A 27,549-nucleotide genomic window follows, 5' to 3' on the forward strand; every position below is an offset into this window, starting at 1 on the left:
TTATTTTGGTGCAAGTCTCTATGTGAACAATTATTTCACACGAAGAGTGCCCTATTTTGATTTGCCTTTACCATTTTAAATTAAATCTGGCAGATCCAGGAATAAAACCCAAGTCTCCTGGGTACAGTGGATATGGTATGGGACCATACCAAATATAGCTGGGTTTGTGAAACATGTAGTGAAATGAATAAGGAAGGACATAAAACTACCTCACAGGGCTGTTGTATACAGTGTTTTTGTAGCCACGTCAGTCCCAGGATATTACAGAGGCAAGGTAGGTGAGGTAATATTTTTTATAGGACTAACTTCTGTTGTTGAAAGAGAGAGAAGCTTTTGAATCTACACAGCTCTTCTTCAGGTCTCGGAAACTTACTTGGAATGTCACAGCTAAATACAAGGTAGAACAGATTGTTTAGCTTAAGTAGCTAACACATATTTCAATGCCCATGGAGAGCAAATTGGAGGATCACTAAAAACAAAAAACATTTATGACTTGGAATACACATAGGGAGCAGATCTGCTGGGTAGAGACCATTTTAAAATAATTTTTCAGAGTAGCACCACGCCTTAACATGAAATTTAAATACAACACATTGATAAACATGTCAATCTTTAAAGCTATTATAGTCATACTTAACTTCCTTAGAGAATGTTCTCAGCTTCATTAATTACTGTTTGCAAATTGCTGCAAGGTCTTTGGATGAAAGGCCACATTATCATAATTATTCTATTATATAATTGTAAAGGTTGGGTCCGTGTTCCTGCTATAGGCTTCCATTTTCAATAGTTATATTTAAAATTCAGCAATAATATACAATTCCTATTTGAAATTTGTCACACAAAGCCACACCCTGTTTTAAAAACAATAGTCATTCCAGGTTCAGTAGCTTTTTGTGTTTAAATAATGCAAAACTAACTTCATTTCATTACACACGGTGTACAAATACATCATAGCAACAGCTCCAAAAACAACATATTACATCTTCCAATTATTTTTTTAGACTTGAAAACAATGCATGATAATGCCAAGCCAAGAGACAGATCCTAACTTGTGGCTGAGGAGGAGAGGGCACAAAGGAGATTGTATGGCCCCCCTAATCCTGACATTGGCCATGTGCCAGTCTACTTTCCAGAGAGCTGAAGGCCAAGTGGCTGCTCTAAATTGTGATGTCTGCCAAGGGCCTCAAGAGGCCACCCTGACAATCAGAGATGTTCTAGGCATGATCCCTTCCCACTGGCCATGCTCTCTGAATAGCAGCCACCAGTGGTGGCGGTGATGTAAGAGTTGCTATGGTGGCTTGACACCAGCTGATCTCTCTCTTTGCTGGGAAATCCATACATGGCTAATTAAGCTGGCTCCACAGAAGCTTTGAACAGGCTGACCAGCAAAAAGCTGCCCAAATGCATCAATGGATTAGGACCAGAGACTGTAATTGATTTTTATGAATGGTTGCTGTCTCAAGTATAGCCCAGATTTAGATACCCTTATTCATGCTAAATAGCACTTTACTCCACAAAAGGTCCCATTGAAACTAATGGTACTTACCTATACAGCAAGGTACTAAATATTGCTCCTAATCAAAATCTGACATTAACCTAAACATACAGATTTTAGGGCTAAATCTTATTCCCTTACTCACACAAGCAGATTGCCTACAATGAGAGGCAACCAAGAGATCCCTTAAGGGTGCTGGGGTTTTTCTTTTTTATATTCAACAGTTACCCTTTACTCTTCTTGCAGAAACAAGACCATTTCCTATTCCTCTATGCATTATTATTTTTTCAAGTTCTGAAAGTGACCTCAGAACCGGCTCTTTATTTTTAGTGGCAGAAAATGGAGCTGATAAAAAGGTAGCCTATTTAAAAATTAACTGGATTAGAGTTAGGGACATTACCTCAATGTTTTTAATAATTTATGAGAAGTGAAGAAGGCCATGTGCTCTCCAACACTAGAAGGGTCGATTCTGGAAAGCAACAGCAAAGCCATAAGGAAGGAAGGAAATTTTACTTATTTCCTTTAAAAGAACTCTCATTCTGTGTGCTTCAGAAATGGGTGAGATTTGAAATGAGCACTGTAGAAATTCCAGATCCAAATTTGGATTTCAACTTTACCACAGCTCAGGGGTACTGAGACTGGGGGCACGTCTACACTGGCAAAGTTACAGCGCCGCTCAGAGAGCGCCGAAGGAAAACCGGTGCTGTGCTTTCACTCTGACAGCTGTCTGCGCAATAGTGTGTTCACACTTGCGGCGCTATTTGGAGCGGTGCACTCTGGGCAGCTATCCCATAGAGCACCTCTTTCTTGTTTGTTGCTCAGATTTGTGGGAAGGTGGGGGGCGGACACGGGGCATCCTGGGTCCTGTCCCAATGCCCCGGGATGCATTGCTTTGCACTCCAGCAATCCCTGTGCTTCCGTCCGCATTTGGCGCCATCTTTCAACGATTTTTCAGGCTGCAGGAATGGATCCCGAGCTGTTGACCAGTATGCTGCTCGCACTGACCAACACGTCATGAGTGGCAGTGGAGTTATTCCTTAAACTACAAAGTCAAGGAGTGTGACGTTGATCTCGCTACACGTAATAGCTACGACACAAGATTGCTTGTGGCATTCACGGAGGTGCTGACTACAGTGGAACGCCACTTTGGGCTCGGGAAACAAGCACTGAGTGGTGGGACCGCATCATGATGCATGTCTGGGATGACGAACAGTGGCTGCAGAACTTTCGCATGAGGAAAGCCACATTCATGGGACTGTGATGAGCTCGCCCCAGCCCTGCGGCGCAAGGACACGAGAATGAGAGCTGCCCTGTCACTGGAGAAGCGTGTGGCGATTGCACTGTGGAAGCTGGCTACTCCAGACTGCTACCAATCGGTCGCTAACCAATTGGAGTCGTGTTGATGGCAGTGCGCAAGGGCCATTAATTGCATCCTGCTCCAAAAGACCATGACTCTGGGCAACGTGTGTGACATTGTGGATGGCTTTGCACAAATGGAAGGGCAATCGATGGCACACACATTCCAATTCTGGCACCAGACCACCTAGCCACCGAGTACATAAATCACAAGGGGTATTTCTCAATGGTTCTCCAGGCACTTGTGGATCATCGTGGGCGTTTCAGATATTAACGCAGGCTGGTCCGGAAAGGTGAATGACGCACGCATCTTTCGGAACACTGGTCTGTTCAAGAAGTTGCAAGCAGGGGCTTTCTTCCCTGATCAGAAAATCACCGTAGGAGAAGTAGAAATGCCCGTTGTGATCCTGGGAGACCCCGCTTACCCCTTAATGCCGTGGCTCATGAAGCTATACACGGGGCACCTTGACAGCAGCAAGGAGCGGTTCAACAACAGGCTGAGCAAGTGCAGAATGACTGTGGAGTGTGCATTTGGCTGTTTAAAAGCCCATTGGCAATGCCTGTATGGGAAGCTGGACATGGCCGAGGACAATATTCCTATGCTTATAGCCGCATGCTGTATGCTCCATAGTATTTGGGAAGGGAGAAAGCTTCGCTCAGGGCTGGACCACGGAGGCTCAGCACCTGGAGGCTGAGTTTGAACAGCCAAAGACCAGGGCTATTAAAGGGGCCCAGCACGGGGCCGTAAGGATCAGGGATGCTTTGAGGCAGCAATTTGAAGCTGAAAGTCACTAATATTTGTTGCTATGTTCAGGATTGCAGTGCCTGTAATGCTAGGAGGTGATCGGTGCACATGATGCAAGAAGGGGCCCTTAACATAATTGTATGTTGCTTTGCAGTGCTCTTTTTGCTTTCACTTAATAGAATAAAGATTGCTTTCAAACAAACAATTATTTTATTGAAAGACAACCACCAAAGGAGAGAGAGTCAAACGAAAAAAAAATCATCAGTAGGGAGGGTGATGGGGGAAGGGAAGGTATCAAGAGGAAGAGGGGTCCCGGGACAGCTACAGATTTGTGTATGTCCAGGATCATACCCAACCTTTTCCTTTGGAGTACGATGCAGTGGGTGCTGGACTGCAGCACAGCCAAACTGCAGAGGAATGGGTGTTGAGTGCAGTGGGAGTCCACACTGCGGGACTGTGAGGAGGGAGGAGTGGAATGCTGCGGGTAGAGAGTGGAGCCAGGAGGTTGATAGTGTGTTGGTGGTGTCTTGGGGGGCACATGGGAAAGTTTTGCAACAGCGGCTGCAGGGGAGGGCAGGCACGGAGCTGCTCAGTTTGAAGAGCTAGTATCGCCTGGAGCGTGTCCGCTTGGCACGCCATAACCGTTAAGAGCTGCTCTGTAGCTTCTTTCTGATGTGCCACATTCTCCTTTCAGTCCCTCTTCTCGCTATCCCGCCACTCCTTCAATTCTTTTTTCTCGGCGGCGGAGTGCATCATAACCTCACGCATAAAGTCCTCCTTGGACGCTTTCTAATTCTGCGCAGCCATTCTGTTGCCAGTAGCAAAGAGGGAGGCTGTGCTCCCAAGATCATCTCTGTGAAGTTTAAAATGCAACATTTTACAGAAGCAGTATTGTTTGCAACAGAGACAACACTGTTTCAGTGCTTTAAAACACAGCCAGTACTCACACACCGGACACTAACTGGCTGACCCCAGGCAAGCACACATGAGCCACAAGACCCCCACAATGGTGAGTAGCCACAGGGGCAGAGTAAATCACTGTTCCAGGACCCTGCTGTACAGTGGGGACGTGGCTCTTGGGGAGAGCCAGCATTGTAGGGTGGGCCTGATAATCATTCCTGTCCCCACACTTTCCACAGGATGTGATCATTATGGAAGATATCTCACTGCTGAGAGTGAGCAGGGAATCAAGGGAGGGTCTTCTCCAAGCCTGCGGCTTCCGCTGTGGTGCTTATGTGGCTAGTCTATGTGCAGCAATGGTCCCCCCCCGTGATGGCACAATGGCATGGGAAAGTTACCGTTAATGGGGCAAGAAACAAAGCAGCTCTGCCGAGGAACCTGCGGGAGTGGATTGCCCAGCATCTCCATGAGAGTTTCCTGGAGAGCTCTGAGGGAGATTCCTGTGAAGTGAGGGCGTGTATCAACAGCCTGTTCCACCGCTCAGACTAGGCATGAGGTGGGAGACAAGCCTGCTTTCTGCAACCCTCCTGCCCCCAACAACTCACTTCAGCAATTCCCAAAATCAGAAACCACTTACCAGGGCCTCCTCTCCTGTTTGCGTTTTGCCAAGATCCAACTGCTGTGACTGGCTAGGCTCCTCCAGGGTAGAAAGAGCTCCTAACTGCATGCATCTCTGGCCTCCGAGTCATCCTCTGCCTCTGGGTCCCCCTCTTCATCCAAGATTGCCTCCTCCTGGCTCGGTCCACTCTCAACTGGCACGTAAGCCAACAAAGTATCCACAGGGTCCTTCGCAGTGGAGGTGGGGTTGCCATCGAGTATCACGTCCAGCTCTTTGTAGAACCGGCAGCTCGTGGACACAGCACCGGGGTTGCCATCGAGTATCACGTCCAGCTCTTTGTAGAACCGGCAGCTCGTGGGCACAGCACCGGAGCGGTGGTTTGCCTCCCGCGCCTTGTGGTAGGTGTTCCCCAGCTTCTTCACTTTAACCTGCACTGCAGTGTGTCTCGGGCATGGCCCCTTTCTATCATGCATCTAGAAATCTGTCCGTAGGTATCATAATTCCAACGGCTGGAGCACAGCTGTGACTGCACTGCCTCCTCTCCCCAAAAGCCCATGAGGTCCAGCAGCTCAGCATTGCTCCAAGTGGGGAATCACCTGGTGTGTGGAGCAGGCATGGCCACTTGGAAAGATGCGCTGATACCACTGCACGCATCACCAAGCAAACAGGAAGGGGACTTTCAAATGCACAAAGGAATGTATGGGGTGGGGCTGACGGTTGGTCACCTGAGGGCAGGGCAGTAGAGTTCAAACCCATGGCCAGAGAGGTGAGAACAGGCATTGTGGGACACCTCCCAGAGGCCAGTCGCAGCGCTGTAATCACCACGGTGTCTACACTGGCACCGCAGCGCTGTAGCCCTGGCACAGAAAGCTCTACGCCTCTCGTTGGGGTGTTTTTTTAAAGAGCACTGCATCTACGCACTAAGTGGCTTTGGCAGTGTGTTACACCTTGGGAGTTCCAGCACACAAAGCTGCTTTACTGCGCACAGACTTGCCAGTGTAGACAGGGCCTGGGTTGCTAGTTCAGGCCGTTGGGTTACATCTGCACTAGAGAACTGAACCACTGGTAATTCAAGCAATGGAATTATACTGGTGTAAGTGGCCATGCTGCAGTGCATCCAAACTAGCCAATATGTTTCAGTTTTACCCTGCCTCCACACGGGTATTCGATTCCATTGCTGCACTTGCTGAATCTTCCACCTTGAACTACAGAGGCAAGGAAAGAGAGGAATTTGCACAACTGGGGAAAGGGGCCACTTCTACCCTCATGTGAGGCTGAAACCACCCATTTAAGAGCAGGGCCGGCTCCAAGTTTTTTGCCAGAGTGCCGCCCCTTGAAAAATGCCGCCCCAAGCACATGCTTAGGAGGCTGGTGCCTAGAGCCGGCCCTGTTTAAGAGTCAGATTGCGTTAATTAGAACCCAGCAAACTGTCCCTGCAGCCCCTATGTCTGCCTAAAAAACCAGCCCCAATGGTACAAATAATAAAAAGCAACATACTTTGCAAGGGGTCTTCGTCTCCCAGTTTCTCATCCTGAACCTGCTCAGCTGCCATCTCCAAAGCTTGGGACTCTCTAAACTGGGCCTCGGTTCCAAGCATAGTCTTGGGCATCTCCCAATCCAGCTCCTCCTCCTGGGTCCTTGCTGAAGACATGAAGCTGGTGTTCTCTTTCTTCTCCTCCACATCTTGGTCCCTCACCATCATATTATACAGAGTGCCTCCATACTATCAAGCAGCAAGAACTTGGTTCAGTGCATCTGACTGGGTGGGTTTGCCTCCATGCCAGCTGCTACTTTGGACCTTGTTATATTGCAACTTCAGCCCTTTAATATTTTCATAGCACTGTGTGCTATCCTGAGCAACGCTCTGCTTGGTAAGACATTTAGATACCCAGTCACCAAGTTCAGCTCCAACTGGATCACCTTGCCATCAGTACCTGCACATCTGCCTCTTGCCAGCTGGCAACACACATAGAAAGTGTTTTTCTAAGACATTAGACATCCTGATAAAGAAGTAGACCTCAGGACAATATCATTTCTGGAGAAGTTGAGGTTGGCAAAATAGCATACAAATGAACAGTGTATGCAGCACTTGGTATAAAGGTTTCTGGAAAATGTAACCTGGGATAGTAGAGTACAGACCATCCACACAGTTGACTTGTACAGTGCAATGGTGTCAGGAGGACTATTTTCACCGTAGGGACTATTACTCCAGCACTAGCCATCTGCACCAGCACTGAACTGGTGGAGATTGTTTACAGAGGCCCGCCGTGCAGCGATTAGCTTTGCTGTAAACAAGTGAATATTGCAGAATATAGCATTTGCCTGTGCACCACTGAGAGAAACTGCATAAGCTCACGAGACATACAGAAATGCCTGTGGGATATGCATTGATTATCATTCCCAAATTTTCTATATTCCCAAGGTCCAGTTGGAACTCTCCATTCTATCCAGAATATGGTGGTGGAGGGACAACAAAAATACCCCCATACCTTACAATGTAATCTCTGTAACCATGTCTGTGGGGCATCAAACAGTTGCACATGGTACCAACTGGTCCACAGTAGCTGAGAATAGCTGCAATAAAATAGGTTTTCTTTAAGATGGAAAAGATAGGTGTGCTCAGACCCTCATTGGGATAAGGAAGTGAATGACGAGAGCCTTCTTGGACTTGACCCAAATCCCACTGAAGTGAATGGGAGTCTCTCCATTCACTTCAGCAGACTTTAGAATGGGGCCCAACGGAGGAGAAGTTCTGAACTTAATCCATTCAGAGAACATCCCACTACTGCAAAAGATATATCCTCTGCACTTAATCAAATGCTTTTTCTCCATCAAATGATAGCAACAGCAGCCGAGTCCCAGTAGACGAGGCTAGTGGATCAAATTTAGTCAATAATTATCAGAGGAACATATGTGCTTAACAAAACCCTTTCTGATCTTCATAGATGAGATACAGTAGCCCTCCTACAACCTGCTAGCTGGTCTTAAGTAATGAAACTGAATAACAAGACTCCACACGAAGGGTCTGCCATTTTTTAAAATAGGAAACAATACTGATATAAGCTTCCGTTGCAGATGGGAGAGGAAATTTAGTCATCATTGTGTGAGTGAACAATTGTGTGAGGGAACCATGAACATTGGCTATTCTCCCCTATGTTCCCCCCCCCCCCCCAAAATCAAAGAATAAAATAAACTAATTAAGCTTGAAACTTCTAAATTAAGCCCCTTTTTTAAATAGCAAGAACTGCTACAGTTTAATGCACTTCTGCTGTCTTTGGCTTTAAATGCTACTTTCCACAAGGAGCAAAAACCCAAAACACTAAGAAAATTACAACAATTAAATCCTGAACAGCAGCAAAGGAGCATTATTATAACATCAACTTGGAAGGAGGGGGGACAGCACGAATTGAAGCCAAATCACACGTACAAAACTCCCCTTCACTATCTGTTCTCTCTCCACTACAGTTCCCATGGTGTATAATGCACTCCCACTACTAACAACAAAGCGATACTAACATCCTATTCACTGAAGCTACAAAATGTTATACTAAAGCATGAATGAAATGTTAGAAGTCCCATTTTTTGTCATCCATGTTAGATGCTAAAAGCCACTTACATTTCTTAATTAAAATAACATTCACATGCAATAATTAAGTCAATGTTTCCATTATAAAGCCATCTTTCTACAGGCTGGAAAACTTGCTACAGCTGACCTGTCAGAGAGAAAAATCCAAGCCATAGAATGTTTTAATCAACAAATCTGAAAAAAAAAAAAAAAGGATGAAGCAGCAGTTGCACTTTTGCTTTTTCCCAATAGCTTTCTTTAAAGCTTAAAAACTATCATCGCTTAACCCATAATATTGCTTTTGCTACTGTTCAGATCACCTGTATTTACAGTAGAACCTCAGAGTTACGAACACAGCAGGAATGGAGTTTGTTAGTAACTCTGAACAAAACATTATGGTTGTTCTTTCAAAAGTTTACAACTGAACATTAATTTAATACAGCTTTGAAACTTTACTATGCAGAGGAAAAATGCCGCTTTCCCTTTTTTTTTTAAAGTAGTTTACATTTAACACCGTACTGTATTTGCTTTTTTTTTTTGGTCTCTGCTGCTGCCTGATTGCATACTTCCAGTTCCAAATGAGGCGTGTGGTTGACTGAGGAGTTCATAACGCTGGTGTCCATAACTCTGAGATTCTCCTGTATGAACTTACGCAGAGCCATTAGGGTTTGCATGTACAAACTATTATCTAAGCTAGCCATTACTAGCTGGTTGCCAGAATGTGCCAGTAGTAACTACTAGCCCTTAGTCAAAGTCACCACTTGCAACGACTCCCGCTGGCCGTTCTGAGAATTAGCTCTGCCAGCTTGCACTCTCCTTCCAGTGCGCCTTCCCCCCATCCTGTCTCAGGCCTTGTCTACAGTACAGGGGAAATTCGATCTAAGCTACGCAATTTGAGTAACGTGAATAGAGTAACTCAAATCGACATAGCTTGGATTTACTTACCGTGGGGTACACACTACGCGATGTCTATGGGAGACACTCTCCCGTTGACTCCCCCTACTCTTCTCGATCCGGTGGAGTACAGGAGTAGACCGGCGAGCGATCTGCAGTCAATTTAGCGGGTCTTCACTAGACCCACTAAATCGACCGCCGATGCATTGATTGCCGCTTGTGGATCCCCCGGTAAGTGTAGAAAAGCCCTCAGTCTGCAGCCCTGAATATGCAGACCTACCTCTGGCTAGGTCACTAAGATCCTCCTCTTCCAGGGAATTCACAGTCTTTCCAGACCTGCTGTCTAGCTGGCACCTCCAATGCCCTGGCCACTCCCCAGGGGCTGGGAAGGGAACCCAGGCCCACTCTCTACACTGAGTTCCAGCCCAGGGACCCTCAGCTCAGCAGTCCTGGACTTTCCTTTCCTAACCCTCACTCCTCGTTCCCTGTACTGCTTCCTACCATTGGTTCCCCTTCTCTCTCTGGGTCTACCAATTCCTAAACCCTCCTCCCTCTCTCCAGGGTATGACTGCATCCAATGCACTCTGCAGTCTCCAAACACTGCTCCCGCTTTGCAGGAAGAGACTGCCCTTGCCCAGCAGCAGCCTTGCCCAGCAACAGTGACCTCTATCTGCAGCCAGCTACCTGGCTTTATAAGGGCCCCATCTGTTCCTGCACAGCCTGTTCCTCTAATTAGGGCTTTCTTCTTAGCCTCCAATCTACTAGGTTAATTGGCCCATCTGGCCTCCATTAACCCCTTCCACTCCTGCATGAGGTAGCCACCCCATCACACCCTGCTATAATCAAGGAGGTGGTACCATATTACACATCTTTGCAGAAAGTTAAACAGTAGTAGAGTGCTTTGGCTAACATAAGTTAAACTTAAAAGTGGACTGACTCCCTTATTTGCAAGTCTAGCCAGAAACATAGGAAACAATATCTAAAACAAACCTACTATTGGTCTGTAATGTGACTTTGATGATATATGCAGCATTACAGAATTTGTTGCCACCACTTCATAAAAGCATCTTAGCAGCCACTAACAGAAGTTATGACAGGGAAAAGAAGTGGGAACCTTAAGAGTTAAATTAAGTGGTTCTATAAGCATAAGAATTTAGATGGAAGACCAATCCTGGTAAAATATCACTCCTTCTCAGTGTAAGTATTTTTTTATTTTAAGAAAGAACACAAGAGAAAAATGTTGCTTGAAAAATATAGCAATGAATACACAATTTTGTATTACATTGAGGCGGCCCTATATAATATTAGGGACACTCGCCAAGGAGAGATAAGTAACGTAGCGCTGACCAGACTAATTTCTATATTGAGTTAAAGCACAAGACAATTATCCTAACTCACATAGGCAGCTGTATAAAGTTAGCAACAAAGGAAGTTCGGCCTGTAACCACTGGCTCAAGATCCTGGCACAGGAAAGCATTTCATCTGATCCAGATGTTTATTTTCCTCAAAATGTATATTTGTGAACATTGTTTTCTACTACTGTTTCACAAATTACTTAATGAGATAAGTCACAAATTAATGTTATTTGATGTTGCGGACTATTCGCCTACAATGATTTGTTTTCATTTCCCCCAAGGCTTGTTCCAATTGCTGAATTAGGTGGAGCAGAGTAGCAGGGTCAGTTTGTAATATTTTGGTTGTCTGATCTCCATTTTGATCAAGGTGTAGCTTTATAGTGACAGCTGGTTTAATCTGTTGTCTCAGACTTCTGCTGGCAAGCTTTATGAAGATATTCAAATGAGATGAAATGGGGAAGTAAGGGGAAAAAAAGAAACAGTACGTGTTAAAACAAAGAAATATGCTAGGAACCCAAGTGTCAATTTGGAACTCAACACTTCTGCAACTTTATTCATAGACTGACATATAGTTTACTCTTTCCATCTGTATCTAGTTTTATCATTATTAGATAATGATTGCAGTTTCTGGTTTAATCAAATGTAGTTTTTTGCAATGCTGTCATTTGACAATGCTTCATTATATATTACACCAAAGACTTTATTATTTAGTCTATTTTATTGTTTTTAAAGTTATCCTTTAATTTAGTATATAAATCTCTGACTGAACTCCGCATTGTAACAGTGCATAAAACAATGAAATCATTTTGCAACATTAACTATATCCTTTATCTATCTTAAAGCCCACTGTCTTCCAATGCAGACTGGTAAATAAACATCTGCAAATATTTATATAAATGCAGATACTGCAGCCTCAAGCATTTTAAAAAGACTGAATTAACCTTATGTTTTTCACAACAGCCTGTTCTGCCAAAATGTGCTAAAATGAAATTCAGATTATCTACTAAGACTAGGGTATGTTACCTGCACATCTAGTCTCCATTCAAGGCTGTGGTAACTGGGAAGCTTTGGGGCCAGTTCACCAAGAATGCTTCTGATCTCCTTTCTGTTGTCAAGGTAAAACTGGAGCAATAATTTGTTCAATTCCTCTGAGAATCCCAGAACAAGTACAGAGTCTTGGAAGTCTATCTCCGAGATCTAGAAATTATCAATTTAGAATGTAATCAGGAATTGCACAACTGTTGTTGCTATTACTATGTTACTTGCTCCCCGGAATCTATATATTACATTTTCTAAAGTCACATTACCTAGTTACAATACCTTTCATGCAGAAATATAAGAGAGGAGTTCCATATCTAGAACCCATCAAACCTCTCACATGTTAACTAATGTATAAATGTTGATATGATATTGCTACCAACGTACATCAACTTCAATAATAATATTCAAAGGCAACTACTCAAATAAATTAAAAAGGGCAAAAAAAATGCTTAACATTTTGTATTTAATCATTTTGATACACCTATTTGAAAGTAGTAAGAACCAAAATAACGTACCAATAGAAGGAGCTTATAACAATGACGTACCGGGCCTTGACCGATCCTAGTACATTTCTAGATATCAAATAAATTTATAAACTATTGTGTAGCATTATTATTAAAATTTTAAAGTACTCTGAAATTTCTAAAATGCCTATCTATGTATGTAAGCACTGGGTGCAACACCAGAGCTCACATTACATTAATCTAGAGTGGCCCTTGTACTTTGACAGTCCCAGATCAATGGTTTTCTACATGTATGTTTTATTTTATGGTCTGGTTCAGTTTCTATTATTCTGGAAGGAGTCATGTACTTGAGAGAAGAGTCTTTCTTTTGCACTGTTGCCAACAGCTTTCACATATTATAAGTGTTCCATGGCAAGCTCTATCCCATCAAAATGCCAAGAGAATTTATTTCATTTTTCAGGTCACCCTACTTTCCAAAGGAAGATATTTCACTCTATTCCAAGAACTGGAAGCAATACCAGAAGAATACAAGTGAACGAAGTTAACTCAGGACTACTAGTCAACTGCTCCACTTATTTCATACATTTGCAATATTCAAGTATCCTCTTACTTCTTGAACAGTCTTCCCAATGGGAAGACAATTTATTACCCAGGTGCCTTTCTTTCTTTCCTATTTGCCTAGATTCATATTACCTTTTATGGTGATTTAGTTAAAATCTCACAAACTAAGCAGCATCAGGCCAATCAGATCAGTAGTAGCCTGGGTAGCTCCAAGGAACAACCAATAAGAGGAGTTAATCTAGTCTGTATTCAATACAGCGTTTGAACAGTGTCAGAACTCAAAAAATAGATTTCCCTTCACTTAAATTGGATAGTTTGTTTTTTAAAGCATTATTCCTCACTTTCTGTTCTTTATTGTTGTGTATTGTTGCTATGTGCTATTAAAAAAGTTTAACTCCAGAGCCACTGAAATGCACATGCTAGGCAAAGTGAAGTGAGTCACATATACAGTGTTTTGGGATGCTTAATATTATGATATTATGTAAAAATGATGTTGCCTTTATACATACCCTTTCATTCTCCCATCATCAAGAAGTTGTCAAATTTTGAAAACCTGACTTGGGTCCCTTGTCTAAGTGTTTCCAGCATTGTAGGCATATTGTGGAAGCCTTTGTTTTCCAATAAAAAACTGCAGGACTTCTCTCCAACTTTTACCCCCAGATATATACTATCGCGACATTATCCTTACCATGAGCTTGGAGCCCTCAGTGAGAAGATATGTTAATCCCTCAACTCCATGCTGAATAACATCACTACTAACATTAAGTTTTCCTGAAAACAAAACAGATATTCAAGACAGGGTAAGGTATATCTGTCCAGGCTATAACACACATGGCATTTAAATAAATAAATAAAATTTAAAAAAGCACAGCAGAACTAGTACTGACTTAAGCATACATTGCATGGTGAGTCACAACGGGGCCTGAAAGAACCCTTTAGAGTTTATGATATGATTTAATAAAGTAATATGCTCACTTGTGTATCACTTTTTAAATCTAACCAATGGTGACCAGATTGGTACTAGTGTTGCCAACTTTCAGACTTTGCCCTTTGGAAAGGGAGGCATTGTATTAAAGGGACACAAACACCTAAATTATTTAAACCACAGTTACAAGTATAATTTATGATTGCTATAGATGAAAGATTTAAAAAAGAAAAGTAGTGTTTTCAGTTGGTTTTCTTTATACATTTGATAATTCTTAGGGTACAACTAATTTCATTCCTCCACCTCCCAGCTATAATCCACTAAACAGACAATTTTACCCTGATAGTTGGATGGGCCTTTCACAAAGCAACAGGAGACAGAAAAATATTTTTTGAAAACCAGGAAAACGTTACTGTAAAACAACAAAAATTGGAAGAGAAATTCAGAAGCACCAGAAATTTATTTTGTTAATTGCATATTTCAAGTTGATGACATCCATTTAAGGCATCATGATGTTATATCTGTCCCAAATATATTTCTGGATTTTATATTGCTGCTCAACACTGTAGTACAAGGGAGGAGGCAAACTATGGCCCGTGGGCCAGATCCAGCCCGTCAGGGCTTTCAATCCGGCCCACGGAATTGCCAGTCCCATGGCGCAGTGGGGCTAAGACAGGCTCCCTGCCTGCCCTGGCCCTGCGCCGCTCCCGGAAACGGCTGGCCCCACGTCCTTGCGGCCCCTGGCAGAAGGGGGGAGGTAGAGGGCTTTGTGCACTGCCCTCGCCTGCAGGCATCGCCCCCCGCAGCTCCCATTGGCCAGGAATGGGAAACCGCAGCCAATGGAAGCTTCGGGGTGGTACCCACAGGTGAGAGCAACGCATGGCAGTGCCGCCTGACCCCCCCTACCCCACCCCCAGTAGCCACTGCCGGACATACTGGCCGCTTCCGGGAATGACGCAGGGCCAGGGCAGGCAGGGAGCCTGCCTTAGCCCTGCTGCGTGCTGCTCCACCCCGGAGCCACTCAAAGTAAGTGGCACCGGAGCCCACACCCTGAACCCCTCCTGCACCCCAACCCCCTACCCTGAGCCCCCTAGCCCCCTGCCACACCCCTCCTTCACCCCAACCCCCTGCCCTGAGCCCCCTTCCACACTCCACACCCCCTCCTGCATCCCAACCCCCTTCTCTACCCTGCACCCCAACCCCCTGCTGCACCCCGCACTCCTGCCCTGAACCCCCTCCTGCACTCCAACCCCCTGCCCTGAGCCCACTGCTGCACCCCGCCCCCCTGCCCCAGCCCTACATTCATTGCCCTGCATACAATTTCCTCACCCAGATGTGGCCCTCGGACCAAAAAGTTTGCCCACACCTGCTGTAGTATCTAAGCACCTTCTATATGAAATTATCAGCAACAGCCAAGTCCCTAGTGGACTTCATGGAGTCTATGGAGTCTATTATTTCAGGGTAAAATACTCCTTAGAGTAGGGCATATGTTTTTGATTAATAAAATCTAAAATATCTAGGTTTTTTTAATTAGTGTTTTAAAAAACTCAGTTTTAACAATTCCCCTTCAGTCCAGCAAGGTCCTAGGCAGCATTACCCTTCTGCCCCGCTTCTCTCGCTCTTACTTGCGGCTCCTTCGTAGATTTTCGGGTTGGTGCCTTTTCTTAAGAATTCCACTGCGATACGGCCAAATTCACCAACAACTGAAATGAAAGGAGATTAAACGCTCTGCAGACCTGCCCCGTGACTCCTGTGCTTGGGGTAACTCTCGGGCAGTTCCGGCCTGTTGGGAGACGGGGCGTTTTGCAATGCCAGGGACACATTTCACACCTCGGCCAGGCCTTTGCCAAGTCTCCCTCATTAACAGAGCTGACGCGTGGCCCCTGCAGAAGACCCTGGGCTCCTAGGGGCCCCTCACCCACAGCGGGCTCCAGAGACGGGGTTTTGTCAGGCGCTTTGGGAGCAGGGCAGAGGACCCTGTTTCAGTTTATCAGGGCAACAGACCCCACTTGGCTGCCCAAGGGGGGCCGCGCTCGTGCTGGGGGCTCGTGGGCTCGAAGGAGCCCGGCCAGGGCGGAGGAACAGTGCGGGGGAGCGGGGCAGGGCGAGCCGGACCTGCGCTGTCCACCTGGGTCAGGAAGCCCAGGTGCTCCTTGTGCTCCTCCGATAGCACCAGCAACATCTTCCCCGCGGCCTCTCGCCTGCTCGGCTCCTAGGCCGGGCGCCTCCCCACGGTCAGCTGACCCGCTTCCCGTCAGGGTGGCTCCGCCAGCGCGCTCCGGCCGGCGAGCACAGCCCGGCACACGGGTTCCGGGGCTCCAGGAGCAGGGGAAAGGCCGGGCGGGGAGCGGCTCCTCTGCACGGAATGGGGGCTGGGCCTGCGTGTGCCGGGGACAATTCAATCCCCCACCCTCTGCTGAGGCCCGGCCCCTTCGCCCCGGGCGCCCCCCAGGCCAGGCGGGAAGGTCCCACGATCGCGGCCGGTGTCCAGCCCAGGAGCCCTAAGGGCCCCCAGCGCGCGTTAGGCCCCGAAGCGGGGTATCGGCGCCACAGGCACAAGGGTCTGTCCGCACAGCTAAGAGCCGCATCCAGATTTCAACCCCCCCGATAGCAGGAAGGTCTCCACGCCCGAGTGTGGGTCAGATTTATCGCTGCATTGCGGCCCACCCAGAGCGTGGATTAACATCTCCGCAGTATTTAGGGAAACTGTTTCAGTGCTGCTACTGATTTATAATTTCGTTAATTCACACATTCAGGGTTTGATCCCGCAAAGCATGAGCTTAATCAAGTCCAGACAGTGCTTTACGCGTGCAAAGCGCTGTACGAGCCCTGCCCCTCACTAGTGAAGAGCTAAACAATTGGTTTCAAACATTGTTAATATTTATAGGTGGTGTGTAGCTATGCTTCACCTCTAGCTTTCAATTTACTGTAAATTATTCAAAAGGGAAATGAGAGAATAAAGCAGCTAATACTTATTTGTGGGTGCCCTATGTAGGTTGGTGCACTAAGATTCCCACAGCTGGCAGATTTTATTTGGGAAGAAGTTCATTTAGAAATGGAAAAGGCCTGTGGATACCGAGTAAAATATTTACAAATTTAGTTTAAAAGTCACTCATTCATAGATATTCCCCTCCCCCCCAAGTTTTGACAAATCTGGTGAAGGCATAGGGTTTGCTTCATAGGCGTGGGCAGCCCATTTCATTAGGGTGTGCACCCAGGGAGCCCTGCCCTAGCCCTGCCCCCACCCTGCCCCCATCCACTCCCTGACTTCCCCCCTCAGAACCCCCAACCCCCCCGCTCCTTATCCCCTTACTGCACCCCTAGGACCCTACCCCCTACCTGTCCCCTGACTGCCCTGACCCTTATCCACACCCCCGCCCCCAGACAGACCCCCGGGACTCCCATGCCTATCCAACCGCTCCCCGCCCCGACAGGACCCCCAGAACTCCCGACCCATACAACCCCCCCCGTCCCTGCCTCCCCCAACCCCTCTCCACACCCCTGCCTCCTGACAGCCCCCCCCAGAACTCCCGACTTATCCAACCCCCCCCCAGCTCCTTGTCCCCTGACCACCCCCTCCAGAGACCCCCCCACCCTCACTGCCCCTCCAGGACCCTCCTTGCTCCCTGTCCCCTAACTGCCCTGACCCCTATCCACCCCCCGCCCCCTGACAGACTCCCATGCCCCATCCCCTCCCCGCGGAGCCAAACACTGCCCTGCGGGAGCACGCACAGCCCCGGCCCCCAGAGTACTGCGCGCGCAGCGGCATGGCTCCAGGGGACGGGAGAGCATGTCTGCCTCCCCGTGGAGCCCCGGCCCCCAGAGCACTGCGCGCACGGCGGCATGGCTCCAGGGAAGGGGGGAGCATGTCTGCCTCCCCGCGGAGCTGAACACTGCCCCACGGGAGCACGCAGAGCCACCCCCGGAGCACTGCGCACGCAGCAGTATGGCTCCAGGGGCGGGGGGAAGGTGGGAGAGGGGCCGGCGGCTTGCAGCGCTCGGCCGGGCGCTCCAGCCCGGGAGCGCAGACCCCGCGGCTTGCCGCGCCGGGAGAGGGGGCCATTTGCCCACCCCTGCCTTTGGGTGTGCCTGGGCACACCCGGCACACCCCGTGCGCACGCCTATGGTTTGCTTATCCCTAAATCCACTGTCCCCTCCAAAAAGGGCAGGAGGAAAACAATCAGCCTAATGTTCTTTATCGTTTTTCTGCCTGTTCCTTTTGTCTAATTTTAAACTATTGGAAATATTAATAAACAGAAAATAATATTCTAAATGAAAATGTTTCCAACTGGTCTGAGAGACTGCCTGGGATGAGTAGGAGAGGTTTTTGTTTAAACATATCACTCATCTACTACAGGGCTAAGAACTGTAAAAAATCCTATAATAGTTTCATTGTGGATTTCTGAAAAGAATTATATAAGCAAAATAGATCAGATTTTGATTTTACCAATGCTCTACAATGATATTCAAGTATCAGAGAGGTAGCCCTATTAGTCTGGATCTGTGGCATCTTTGTGGCTTTTTATTTATTGATGACATTGTAATTCCTATAAAGTGCAGTCTAGTGTAATATGACCACAATGGGACCAATTCTTACATGCCACAAAAACAATGAGGAGTCCGGTGACATCTTAAAGACTAACAGATTTATTTGGGCATAAGCTTTCGTGGGTAAAAAACCCACTTCTTCAGATGCATGGAAGAGGTGGGTTTTTTTACCCGTGAAAGCTTATGCCCAAATAAATCCATTAGTCTTTAAGGTGCCACCAGACTCCTCGTTGTTTTGGATACAGACTAACACGGCTACCCCTCTGATACTTGGTTTCATGCCACAGTGGACAAACTGCCACAGATTTAAATGGGAGGAGGAGCAGATCCTAGATTTGTAGTTAAAAGGTAGTCACCAATTGGTTTTAAGTACAAGTATGGTATATAAATGTGCAGCATTGAAAATAAAGATATTATATGCTAATACCTGTCAAAAGAAGATATATAAGAAAAATGGAAATACATTGTAATCATTTTTATTTTTACAATTCTGTAGAAAAACAATCTTATTTTTTGTGTGTGAGATTCATGTTGACATTGGTTGAGAAGAATACTGAGAAGTCAAAATCACAGGCAACATACAGTGCAATCAGTTGCTAGACCAACAAATGTATTCCAGTTGTTAATTTAATAGCTCACCTGTCCATCTTTTCTCTCATAGGAGTGAGAGGGGCAGAGAAGAAATACACAGGAAGACACACATATGCATTGTTACTCCTGCTTCCCACAGAACCACTGACGATACTATCTCAGGGCATGTCTACACTGCCCTGCAGTTCGGACTACGAGACTGTGAACAGCAGTGCGCACCTAAGTCCTGTGCTGTAACTCTCCTGTGCAGACACTGTGGGAACAAGGTTCCCAGTACTTATTACCATAGTCCTGTTTGAAGAGGACTATATTAATGTAAATGAGAAACCTTTTCGCTTGTGCCTGCAGCATCCACATGGGGGAGTTATAGCACAGCACTTTGGTGTGCACTGTTCTTTACAGCCCCATAGTCTGAGGCAGGCCAGGCAGTGTAGGCATGCCCTCAGACACGATTTTATCATTTTATATTTCAGGAAAGAATTTCAATCTGAAAGTGCTACCTGTATATCAGGGACATTTTGAGAGATGGAAATGATTTATTAAGCAATCTAGTCCATATGCCTGCCAATGCAGGAGATTTCATTTTATGAAATGGCAGGATTTTAAATGTGTGACCCCTTTTTCTTTGTGTATTTTACAGTACTTCTAATTCAGTTCATGTGACAGAGTATGTAATAGAATATTTCACACTAACTGGGGTCCCTGTTCTTCTCCCATTTAAATCAATGGTAAAACTATGATTTCTGTGGGAGACAAGTCAGGCTCTGTACACCAAAATGCTTTGCAGAGATAAGTAATACAGTCTCAGTTAGAGCCTGATCATGTTAACTCTTACTCCTGCAAATAAGTCTTACTCATTCTAACATTAGCTGATCAAGTCAGTGGATAATCACCCCTGTCATGTGACAAGGGTGTTAACTTTTTTTAACCCTTTCCCATATCAAATGACTGTGGTCAGACAATAAAGACCAGTCTCTTAGGCCAGGTCTACACTCATGTTAAGTCAATCCATCTAAATCACTCAGGGGAATGAAAAATCCATACTCCTGAGTGATGTAGTTAAGGCAACTGAACCCCCACTGTAGATAGCACTAGGTTGATGGAAGAATTCTTCTGTTGACCTAGGCTATGTCTACACTACCACGGTAAGTCAACCTATACTACGCAACTCCAGCTACGTGAATAACGTAGCTGGAGTCGACATACCTTAGGACGAATTACCGCCGGGTCTACACCGCAGAGGGTCGATGGGAGAAACTTTCCTGTCTGCCCACCTTACTCTTCTCGTTGGGTAGAGTACAGGGGTCAACTGGAGAGCGACTGCTGTCGATTTGGTGGGTCTTCACTAGACCCGCTAAATTGACCGCCGGTGGATTGATCTCAGAGCGTGGATCCTGGCTGTAGTGTCGATGTAGCCCTAGCTATCGGCTCTTGGGAGGTGGATTAACTACGCCAACGAGAGAATCCTTCCCATCATTGTAATTAATTTCAACACTAAAGAGCTGCAGCTGTGCTGCTTAGCATTTCAAGTGTAGACAAGGCCTTGCAAACACTCCTGTTCATCACACATTTACTGCACACAGGACTAGTCCCTTGAGTTCAGTGGGACTGCACAAGTAAGGATTACTCATATAAGTAAGGTTTGACAGAACGAGGACCCTAAATAATATCTCAAATAATATCTCAATGGAAGAGAGAAAGAAAGTATGCAAGAGAGAAAAGATAGATTTGCAGATGAGACTTAAAAAGGGACAGAGATTCAATGAGGTAGAGAGACACAGGGCAGGCTGTTCCGGATAGCAGGAGCTGCAGAAAAGATTTTAATCAAAGTCATTTTGAAACTGTTTTAGAGATAGGAGCGGAAGGTCTTTAAACTCCTAGGGAGTGCCGGAGGATGAAGTCTGCTAGCATGACTAGAGGTTCAATGGGAGATTCTCACAGGCTTTGCTTAGCACATTAGTCCTAGGTGATCTAATTTTTCTCTCACGGTAGTGCTATACAATGCTGAAAACCTTTGGTTCACACTAATCTAATGAGTCATTCTTTTTCCCTTACACGTTGCATTCAGTTTTTCAGAATTATTTTTGTCACATGATTTAATCTTTTTTCTCTTTAGAGCTAAAAAGATCAAACATCTGAAACAAATGAAGCCCAGAGCATCCACTAATGATTTATACATTATCTTCATGTAATGTATTAATTGTTAATATACCTTCATTGACCATATCTGTGTACTATGTCAGTGGAAAAAATTGAATTTAGGATGCTTGTCAAATAGGACATTGATGATAATGTTAGAGCATTCAAACATAGGCTCTCTTCCCAAACTACAGGTTCCTGGAAACATTCAATATGAAATCAGGCCTTTATCAGTATACAGGTTTGCAGACGCTCTTCTTAGCTAGGGTTCTTGCAATTCCCAGTTGTTGAAGCCATGGTTTCTCTTTAAATGCACTGCAAGACAAGTGACAGGACAAATTAACTGTTTCCATATATATATTGGAACTGTTTCCATATATATATATTCGTATATACTCAATCATAAGCCGATTCGTTTATAAGCCAACCCCCCCCCCCAAGATGGATAAGTAAAAATGGAAAATTTTTATAACCCATTCATAAGCCGACCCTATAATTCAGGGGTCAGCAAACTCTGGCTCCCGGGCCATCAGGATAAGCCGCTGGTGGGCCAAGATGGTTTGTTTACCTCGAGCGTCCGCAGGCACGGAGGTAAACCTAAGTAAACAAAGTGTCCCAGCGCACCAGCTGCTTACCCTGACAGGCTGGGACAGCAGCTGGTGAGGAAATTTTTTTGGGGGGGGGGAGAAGCTGGGAGTCAGGGGAGTAACCCCTGTGACCACCCCCTACATGACCCCACCCCTGGCCCGGGACCCCCACACTCTCCCCATCCCATTCCTTTCCACCTTATCTGGGGAGGGCCAGGGGAGAATGTGTCTGACCTGGCTGGAGCTGCTCCGGCAGGCTGGGCAGCGCGGCCACAGCATGTTCCAGCAGGCTGTGGCGGCCTGCTCTGGGGGGCGGGGCCGAGCGGCACGGTTGCAGCCTGCCAGCCTCAGAGCTGCAGCTGCTTCGGAGGCTGGGGGGAGAGCAGCGTGGCCAGAAGCGGAGAGACTCTGGCCCCGCCTCTTCCCTTCTGTCTCTGCTGGCTGTGCTGCCTCTCCTTGCTCCCTCTGTTGGGCGGAGGGACTGTGTCCCACCTCTCCCTCTCCTTACCCGTTCATAAGCCGACCCCCTTCTCTGGTGCTTCCCTTTTTTACTAACAAAATTCGGCTTATGAACGAGTATATATGGTATATCTTGCACCTTTTGCACAGGCAAAACTGCACCTTTTGCACAGGCAAAACTTCCATTGACTTGACTGGGTATTTTTCCCAAGAAAGCAAGATCAAGTTCATAATATACAATTCTTCTCACTAATGGCCTGATTATCAGTCTGACTATGCACAATTGTCTAATTTGTGTGTACAATACCATGATTGAAAGTAATTGAATGTGCATATTATATGGTTAGATACAAACAGGCCATGAGCAGCAACCTGATATGAGTGCACACTGGAACTGCTGTAGTAGTGTGCACAAATTAGACACACAATTGCTCACTGGAAATTTAGAAAATCAATTAAATGTATGGGAAATAACAGTGAAGAAGAAATATCATAGATTTTATCCAGTGATAAATTAAAACCATTTTTACACATCTTTTATCTACAGTGTCCGTCCATCTAGTATTATTTTGATAACCCCCAAAAACGCATTCACAAAGTATATTTTAAAGCATTTTTATCATATTACCACATTACTTTGTGTTAATATATTTTATTCTGAAATCCTCAAGGATTGTTTAATATTATTGCCTAAAAAGAAGCAAACAGTTTTGATAGAGCATAAGCCCAAAGTTTGAATCAGCAGATTCATTTACACAATGCGTACACTACTGTTTTGGTAATAGAATGTGTCGATCTGTGGCCCTGATCATGGCCTTCAGATTCATGCATCTATCTCCCCTGCTAGAGCAGGGATCTGTGGCACCTACAGCTATATGCACGTTACGCACAGTGCATACTGCTGGGCAGCAGTGAGGGGGAACAGCATTGGCCATCCCACTGCCCATTCAGATTTGGTCATAACAGCAGAGGGGGGAGTGCTACAGGGATTAAACTGAGTGAGTGGTGTTGTGACCAGGTGCATGGGCATTGCAGCGCTATTGAAGTTTAGCCTCATGTCATGACGGAAGGGACACAGTGCCAAACCTGAGTGGCACTGCGACTCCCCTGCACCAGATTGCAATACCATTTATCCCCCTCCCTGTCCTGACAGAGGGCTGGTGGTGGGGCCAAACCTGAGTGGGCAATGAGGTGGCCAGTTCTGCTCCTCTTTGCTGCTGCTGTGGGACTGGCTCCTGCACAAGAGTTCCTCATGGGGATCTGCCTGGCCTTGCCCCGCTTCAGCACCCTGTGTCCCATCTCCGAGTTGGGGACCTACATGGCACCTGGGCAGGCCGGTCTGGAAGGCAGGGGTGCAGCGTGGTGGGGACAGCAGCTGCAGCAAGGATGGCTTTACAGCAGTGGTGGGCACAGCGGCGGCTCCAGGCACCAGCGCTCCAAGGCGAGGGTGGCAGTCAGGCAGCCTTTGGCGCCTTGCCTGCGGGAGGTCCGCCAGTCCCGCGGATTCGGCGGCGGGTACGCCGAAGCCACGGGGCTGGCGGACCTCCCGCAGGCATGCCGCCAAATCCGCGGGACTGGGGACCTCCCACAGGCATGCCGCCAAAGGCAGCCTGCCTGCCGTGCTTGGGGCGCCCCTGGGTGGGCAACCTGCGGCCCATCAGGGTAATCTGATTGCGGATCGTGAGACATTTTGCTGACGTTGATCGTCCGCAGGCACGGCCCCCCACAGCTCCCAGTGGCCACAGTTCGCTGTTCCCAGCCAATGGGGGTTGCTTGGGGGCAGCCTTGGCCAGGAAAAGTCTTGTTTGTGCATCTCCACTGAAGCGAGGGGGAGGCGCAGGGCTTCTGTGCAGGGATATGGAGGTGGAGCAGCCAGTCATTCCAAAGACAAGGCAACCCTCTCTCTTCCAACAATTAACAGAGAACTCTGAAAAAATCCATGTGGAGTGTTCCTCCTCCTACACTCCTACCATTGGTTTTACTACATAAGAACAGCCATACTGGGTCAGACCAATGGTCCAACTAGCCCAGTGTCCTGTCTTCTGACAGTGGCCGGTGTCAGATGCTTCAGAGGGAGTGAACAGAACAGGGCAATTTACTGAGTTCCAGTCCCAGGTTCTAGCAGTCAGAGGTTTAGGGACACCAGAACATGGGGAAGGAGATTGATCTGACAATAAAGTGCCACATTACTAAAGAATGGCAACTAGAATCAGAAAACCACAGAAATGTAGGGGGACTGGAAGGGACCTCAATAGGTCATCTAGTCCAGTCCCCTGCACTGAAGCAGGACTAAGTATTAACTAGATCACCCCAACAGGTGTTTGTATAACCTGTTCTTAAAAACTTCCAATGACAGATTCCACAACCCCCCCTAGGCAATTTATTCTAGTGCTTAACTACCTTTACAGTTAGAAAGATTTTCCTGATGTCTAATCTAAATCTCCCTTGCTACAATTTAAGCCTATTACTTCTTGTCCTGTCCTCAGTGGTTAAGGAGAACAATTTATCACCCTCCTCTAACAACCTTTTACATACTTGAAGACTGTTACCATGTCCCTCCTCAGTCATCTCTTCTCCAGACTAAACAAACCCAATTTTTTTCAATTTTTCCTCATAGGTCATATTTTCTACACCTTTAATTATTTTTGTTGCTTTTCTCTGGATTTTCTCCAATTTGTCCACATCTTTCCCAAACTGTGGTGCCCAGAACTTGACCCAATACTCCAGTAGAGGTCTTATCAGTGCTGAGTAGAGTGGAAGAATTACTTCTCGTGTCTTGCTTACAACACTCCTGGTAATACATGCCAGAATGATGTTTGCTTTTTCTGCAACACTATTACATTGTTGACTCATACTTAGTTTGTGATCCACTGTAATCCCCAGATCTTTTTCTGCAGTACTCCTTCCTAGGTAGTCATTTCCCATTTTGTATTTGTACAATTGATTACTTCCTAACTGCATTTGTCCTTATTGAATTCCATCCTATTTACTTCAGACCATTGTTCCAGTTTTGAAATCTACTTCTGTCCTCCAAAGTGCTTGTAATCCCTCTCAGTTTGGTATCATCCATAACATTTATAAGTATACTCTCTATACCATTATCCAAATCATTTGAACAGAAGTGGACCCAGAACTGATCCCTGTGGGACCCCAATTGATACGCTCTTCCAGCTTGATTGTGAATCACTGATAACTACTCTCTGAGTATGGTTTTCCAGCCAGTTGTGCACCCACCTTATAATAGGCTAATCTAGGCTATATTTCTCTAGTATGTTTCTGAGATCATGTAAACCAATATCAAAAGCCTTACTAAAGTTGACATATATCACCATCTACTGCTTTCCCCCTATCCACAAGGCTTGTTATCCTATCAAAGAAGGATATTAGGTTGGTTTGACATTATTTGTTCTTGACAAATCCAAGTTGACTCTTACCTTATTCAAATTGATTGTTTGAATTCAGGTACTGAAGTTAAGCTGACAGGTCTATAATTCCCTGGGCTGTCCTTATTCCTATTTTTATAGATAGGTACTATATTTGACCACCCTTTCAACATGCAAAAATGGGACACATGCAGGAGCCCTGCCCCCCGGCTCCTCTACGTCCCCCTGAGGCTCTGGCCAGGCCAGAAGCCAAAGCTGGGCAGTGGTAAGAGCCGCCTAGGGAGCCTGGGCTGCTGTGGGGAGCACTGGACCCTCCACCTGCCCTGGGTGGGAGGCCGGGGTGCCCAAGAGGCACCCCTAGCCTGTGTCCCTGCCTCCGGGGCATGCCACCCAGGGCAGGTGAATCATCCAGGGCTCCACACAGCATTTCGGGCTCCCTAGGTGGCTCTCATTACTGCCCGGCTCCAGCTTCTGGCCTGGCATGGGGCAGGTCTTGGGGGGAAGAGGAGGCAGGGCCGGCTTTAGGACCTGCAGGGCCCAATTCAAATACCCGGCGGCGGTCCGGGTCTTCGGCGGCGGGGGGGTCCTTCACTTGGCTCCGGGTCTTCCATGGCACTGAAGGACCCCCCCGCCGCCGAAATGCCGCCAAAGACCCGGAACGGACCCCCTGCCACCGAAGTGCCGCCGAAGACCCGGAGCAGACCGCTGCTGGGTGAGTAAAGAAAATTTTAAAATTAAAAAGACGCCTAAGGCGTGGGGCCCTCTTAGGCGCAGAGCCCGATTCCGGGGAATTGGGGGAATCAGCCTAAAGCCGGCCCTGAGAGGAGGAGCAGGGGACAGGGCCTCATGGCCGGGGGGTGAGGGGGCTAAGGCCCACCTCATCCACCCCACCAAGAAAAGGTTGGCATCACCCCTAAGCCTCGGGCAGGCGCAGAGTGGCACCACAGGAAATTTGGGACAAATGCTGACCTGGACTTGAAATGTACATTTTGGGACTGTCCTGCCCAATTAGGGACAGGTGGGTCACCCTACCTCTGCACAGTGTGACCTTGCATGTGCCATAAGTATGAGGTCACACTGTGCAGAGGACACCATTTTGTAGAGCAAAATGGCGTCCTCCATGCGGTATAACCTCACGTGTATGAGATATGCAAGTTCACGCTGTGTGGAGAATGCCATTTTGCTCTCCAAAATGGAGTCCTCCATGCTGTCTGGGGTCTCAGGAGGAAATAATTCATTAAAATGGGGTCATGCCAGCAAAAAGTTTGGGAACCCCTGAGTTATTGCTTAGTGGAAATAGACTCAAGCTTGGCACTGGCTCTGTTCACACTTTTCAATGTTTCCATTTGCACCTTGGAATCATACATTTCTCTTCTCCCTGTCTTTCAGCCATAAAAAAAATCTGACAGATTCTTCCTGCCACCTATTACTAACAGCAATTCAAAATCATCTGTTTTTCTTGACATTTTTCTGCCCTTTCTTCCCCTGAGGGCAAAGGAGTCCGCCCTCCTCCCAACAGTTTGATTTTTAAAATGAAAGGAGACAATAACAATGTGCCAGATCCTGAGCTCCTCACTCAACATTTACTGAGACAAATTCCCATTGACTGAATAAACACTAACACCCTAATTCATCAAGACACAAGTCCATAAGGAGTGCCTTTGAAGCCAATGGTGCTTAAAATTAGGCATGTACTTAATTCCCTTATATCAGTCCAAATTCTGATGTCTTCACTTAGTTGCAGATTCAACAAGGTAATTATTTTTCCTTTAAAAGTGTCTTATTAACTTCTTCTGCATAATTTACATAACCCCCCTCTTATTTGTGCATGTTTAATATTCCTGGGAATGTGTAGTACTTCCTCACTCATAATTTACTGTGTTACCTAGTCAGGGGTGAAAGTAAAATGGAGCTCTTACCAG

The 27,549-nt window shown here is 46.4% G+C and overlaps 2 protein-coding genes across 2 annotated transcripts in view; both read right to left on the reverse strand.

The window, feature by feature from the left end:
* Positions 1-10,767: 10,767 nt before the first annotated feature.
* Positions 10,768-16,165, reverse strand: COMMD2 (COMM domain containing 2). The gene is made up of 5 exons (XM_065410756.1): positions 16,036-16,165; positions 15,546-15,623; positions 13,684-13,766; positions 11,953-12,126; positions 10,768-11,353 (listed from the first exon to the last, which is right to left on the reverse strand). Exons 1-5 carry the CDS (start codon positions 16,100-16,102, stop codon positions 11,156-11,158), a joined length of 600 nt encoding a protein of 199 aa, XP_065266828.1. The 5' UTR covers positions 16,103-16,165; the 3' UTR covers positions 10,768-11,155.
* Positions 16,166-21,428: 5,263 nt separating this feature from the next.
* Positions 21,429-27,549, reverse strand: part of ANKUB1 (ankyrin repeat and ubiquitin domain containing 1) — a 34,794-nt gene continuing 28,673 nt past the window's right edge. The window contains exon 6 of the mRNA XM_065411374.1: positions 21,429-21,513. Within this exon, the coding sequence (XP_065267446.1) occupies positions 21,429-21,513 (85 nt within the window). The remainder of the gene's footprint in view (positions 21,514-27,549) is intronic.

This window comes from Emys orbicularis, chromosome 9 (genome assembly GCF_028017835.1).
Source record: "Emys orbicularis isolate rEmyOrb1 chromosome 9, rEmyOrb1.hap1, whole genome shotgun sequence".
Lineage (NCBI taxonomy): Eukaryota > Metazoa > Chordata > Testudines > Emydidae > Emys > Emys orbicularis.